General features: G+C 37.2%; 1 protein-coding gene across 4 annotated transcripts in view; it reads left to right on the forward strand.

The window, feature by feature from the left end:
• Window positions 1-2906: 2906 nt before the first annotated feature.
• The window catches only part of ppox (protoporphyrinogen oxidase), a 62044-nt gene continuing 59949 nt past the window's right edge, over window positions 2907-5001 (forward strand). For all 4 annotated transcript variants that reach the window (XM_050045818.1, XM_050045819.1, XM_050045820.1 and 1 more), the window contains exons 1-2: window positions 2907-2981; window positions 3983-4073. In XM_050045818.1, coding sequence (XP_049901775.1) covers window positions 3990-4073 — 84 coding nt within the window. In that variant the 5' untranslated portion in view covers window positions 2907-2981; window positions 3983-3989. The remainder of the gene's footprint in view (window positions 2982-3982; window positions 4074-5001) is intronic.

A 5001-nucleotide genomic window follows, 5' to 3' on the forward strand; every position in this document is an offset into this window, starting at 1 on the left:
TTCTATGAAAAACTGTACTCCAGACAAACTCTTGATGAAAATCAAATGGATCTGTATTGTCAAAATATAAATCAAAATATTAAAAAAATTGACAACAAATTTAAGGACTTGTGTGACCAAAAAATCTTTAATTATTAAATACTTAAAGCTATAGATTCACTAAAAGATAATAAATCTCCCAGAAACGACGGCATTACTGGCGAATTCTACAAAAGCTTCAAGGATGCCCTTACCCCGTTTCTTGCATGTACTTTTGAAGAATCAATCACCAAAGGCAAACTCCCACCTNTGTGACCAAAAAATCTTTAATTATTAAATACTTAAAGCTATAGATTCACTAAAAGATAATAAATCTCCCAGAAACGACGGCATTACTGGCGAATTCTACAAAAGCTTCAAGGATGCCCTTACCCCGTTTCTTGCATGTACTTTTGAAGAATCAATCACCAAAGGCAAACTCCCACCTTCTATGCAGCAAGGACTTATAAAATTAATACCCAAACCAAATAAAGACAAAATGAATATAGAAAACTGGAGGCCAATAACCTTATTAAACAATGATGCTAAGATATTTGCCTCCATCTTTGCACAGAGACTAAAGGTGGGATTGGGAGAAATTATTGATGAGGAACAATCTGGGTTTATGGCAGGTAGAAGTATAATTAATAATGTAAGATTAATATTGGACTTAATATATTACAATGAATACATAAACGAGGACAGTCTTGTTTTGTTTGTTGACTTTTACAAAGCATTTGATACAGTAAACCAATAATTCATAGTAAAAACACTCAATACCTTTGGATTTGGAGAACGATTTATCGATATCATTGGAACTTTATACAAGGGATGCAACAGCTCAGTAAAACTACAACATGGAACCTCTCCTAGATTCAGTATTGACAGAGGAATAAAACAGGGCTGTCCTCTAAGCCCGTACCTGTTCCTCCTTGTAGCACAGATGTTGGCTACACAAGCTAAAATGACAAACTTTCACGGTATCTGTGCTTTTGACAGAGAATTTAAAATATCACAACTGGCAGATGACACTGCCATTTTTATTAAGACGCAAACAGAAGTAAATAAAGTAGTAAATTGTATTAGAGAATTCTCTGATGTATCTGGCTTAACTATGAATTTAGGAAAATCTGTATTGTTGCCACTTAAAACCTGTAGCTTGCCAGAAGTCCGTGGTATTCCTGTCAAGAACACAGTTACTTACCTTGGGGTAACAATAAACAACCAGTCCAGTCGATCTGAACTGAACTTCAGCTCCATCATAAATCAAGTAAAGAAGAGGTTTAATATGTGGTTAATGCAAGATTTGTCCATTTATGGTAGAATTTTATTAGCTAAAGCTGAAGGAATATCAAGGTCTGTATACATGTCTTTGTCAGTGGATTTACCTGTAAGCATATGTAAAGAACTGGATAAAATGCTTTTTAATTTCATATGGAGAAACAAAGCCCATTATCTAAAAAAAGAGATTCTATGTAACCAGAGGGGAAATGGAGGGTTGGAAGTTTTAAGTTTTGAAACTATGAATAATATGTTCAAAATTAATTGGTTATGTCGCCTCGTCAGAGAAAATGTCAATTAATATCAGTTAATTGATGAACAAGGACAAATCTTATCTTACAACCAATTTATCAATAAATACCATCTCACAATCTCACAAACAGAATACACTACAGTTTCCAATACAATACCAATGGAAATTTTACAGCTCCTGAAAGGTTCCCAGTTCCATCCTCTTACACAGAAAAATGATACCAAACTATTCATCCATAATATAGATATAACAACTAAAATCTGCTCAAATAAATTTATCAGGAATCTCATTCAACCCTCAAATCAACCGGCAGCCAACTCTTACTGGAATTCACTGTATGGGGAAATAAACTGGAGAAGGGTGTGGCTGGTTGGCGAGAAGCTGCTCATTCACAACAAAGTCAAAGAAATATCATACAAAATCTGTCATAATTTATATCCGGCAAAAAAACCCTGGAGAGATTTAAATTAAACATAGACTATAACTGTGATTTTTGCCAAACAGAACCAGAAACCACTATTCACCTCTTTTATCAGTGCTCATACAGTAAAAACCTCTGGACTCATATACAAAACCTAATCCATAACAAAACCGGACACAGGATCGGCCTCCAGGAAAGCCACATTCTCTTTCACTTTGAAAACCCCTCCATACCTCACGACCTTTCCCTCTTGTTACAGACTATCATCATGCTGGGCAAATTTCACATTCACAAAACAAAATGGGCAAAGAAAAACCCAAATGGAAAATACTTTGAAAATGAACTCAAACAATACTTTAATACAATAACAACATCATCAAACAACAAAGCCATAAAAATATCAGACTTGTTTATCAAATACTTAAAATTCCCTGATTTAATATAAAATGTGTTTATATTATTTAATTTCACCCTCTTCTGCTCACAATATGGATGAATATGGTTTGTTACTTTATATATGTTTGTAATACTGCCTTTACATGACTCTTTGTGTTTACACTGTAATTTGATTAAGTTGATGTTTGCATTTTGTGTTATTTCCTATGATCACTTTCAGTTAACACTCTGTAAACCTCCTTGTGTTGATTAAAAAAAAAAAAAAAAAAAAAAAAAAAAAGTTAGCTTAGCTTCAGGCTTTCCGGTCGGCATGTTGGTTCATAGTACCGTATTGATCTCCAACGTTATACTTTGAAGTGCAGCAATCTTTCATTCAAACACTTACTTCAACGCCTGTTCTTTTCTGACTAACAAAACTCCAAGTTTCATGTAAATTTCGGTGCAGCTGCTTAAGAGCTTAGAAACAGCAGCCTGTCTGCTCCGCCATCTTGTCCGGAACCCACCGGCCGCAGATGATGCTTTTATTCTGAAGGAGTCAAGTCGGAAGTATCATGGTGGCTAGTGCAACAGTGAATACAAACCCCACTCTTCGGTACTGCGTCCATATTAAAGGTAACACTGGAGCCTTCCTAATTAGTTTTGTTCTTATTAAGCTAAAATTGAAGTAGAATGAAGTCAGTGTCAGTACCCATGTGTTTATCGAGGTGTGTTAGTTCCGTTAGAATTGATATTTTGGGGGCAGAAAACAAACACTGGGACTCGGTAACGCGTAACGACAGTCTTCACAGACTCCTGCAGACAAACTGTATCGTAACGTTAGCCACTATTGTAACACAGAAGTTACTGAGGTTAATTGCCAGAGAAAGCTGTCCAGGCATCCAGCTAATCATCAGATACGAGTTTCACCACGAGTTTAACGTTATATTTAAAGCCTCCGACACTGGCATCACTTTATTTGTCATTAATAAGCACTACCATTCACAGAGGAGCGTCCGTTAGCTGTATGAAGTAAGTTAACGTTATATTATGAACAATATGGAGACACTGCGTCAACATTTAGCTATAAACACGTGCTAGGGCTTCTATCTGTGCACCTTTACAGGTCCTCTGGTGACCTGTCTATAGTGTGCCACAATTTCGTACATCACCATTATCATTATAACAGCATTTTGTTTCATATGTATTTGATAGGTCAAGTAATGAAAGTGGGACGGAATGCAGTGAGAGACATTTAGTCTGCAGATAGGGCAAAAATAAGAGATACAACGAAATATAAAGCAAATATAAATGACACTGAAAACAGGAAATAGATGTGAAGGAGAGAAGATGAAGGCTGCTTCAGCTTAGTTCGTTTATTTCTGAAGATTTAAAGAAAAAACTGTCATTGATTGTACACTAAAAGAATAGAACTTCTCAGTGTGAGGCTGACCTTTTGTTTGCTGTAAAAATGGACCGTTGGACAATCAGCTGGGGGACAGAATGAGACATCTGATAAAGCGTATCATTATCAACAGGCCTCATTTAGCAGACCCACCCTGTCACAGCAGCACATACTGAACTCCAGCTCTCCTCAGTCTCATCTGTCTGAGCTCTCATGTTATTTGTGTTTGCAGTAAGCCAATGAAAACAATTGCAGTCTTTGGAGGGGGGATTGGGGGTTTAGCAGCATCTTACTACTTGTGCAAGAGCCCCCAGGTTACCAAGGTAACACACACACACACACACACACACACACACACACACACACACACTCTTTGCTGTGATCATGTTAATGTCTATTGACCCCACAAGGGACTGAAGAGGAAGCAACATAAACTTAATTTTCGACTGCGTCTCCTAAGGAGTTTTTGCAAGGTTGTTTCAGACCCTAGACACATGCGAAGTGCCAAAATCGTGGAAATTCTCAGTAACTAGGCCAGTGCCAAAAAGACGGGTACGTATACCAAATGATTTCCGGCTTATTGCAATCACTTCCACACTGTGTAAGACCATGGAATGTGTTCTGGCCAGCTATTTTTACACTCTGGCCACTATGCTAGATCCACTCCAGTTTGCATATAAGAGCGACAGAGGCACAGATGATGCTGTGCTGACTCTGCTTATGAGTTACAACATCTTATGCATCCTAAAGGTTATACCAGAGTTTTATTTGTGGATTTTAGTTCAGCTTATAACTCAATAAATACACATATACTCCCGAAAAGGCTAATTGATCTTAACATCAATACAGGATTAGTTCTTGGGATCAGAGACTTTCTTACCTGCCATCCACAGAGAATCTGTGTCAGGGGGAGCATGTCAGACATGTTCCTTGTTATAGTTCTGGACTCCCACCTGAGCATATCTGGAAAAACTGGGTCTCATTCATGAAGCATGAGCAGAAGGAATTTGTGTGTAAACTGTTCGCAGACGGAAATTTACGTGCATGTCCGCATTCATCAATATTTTAGTAGCTCCAATCTTTTTGTAGCTACTAACAAAATCTACTCCTGCTCCTGACCACTCGTAGTGCTTGTGTAAATTTAGTAAAGCACATAAATATTGCTTGTCACTATTGGAAATTACAATTTTAACTTGTATTGCGCTCTGTTATGTACACAATACACAGATGCCTTTGAAACACGTAATCTAA

The sequence above is a fragment of the Epinephelus moara genome, chromosome 6, assembly GCF_006386435.1.
Source record: "Epinephelus moara isolate mb chromosome 6, YSFRI_EMoa_1.0, whole genome shotgun sequence".
Taxonomy (NCBI): domain Eukaryota; kingdom Metazoa; phylum Chordata; class Actinopteri; order Perciformes; family Serranidae; genus Epinephelus; species Epinephelus moara.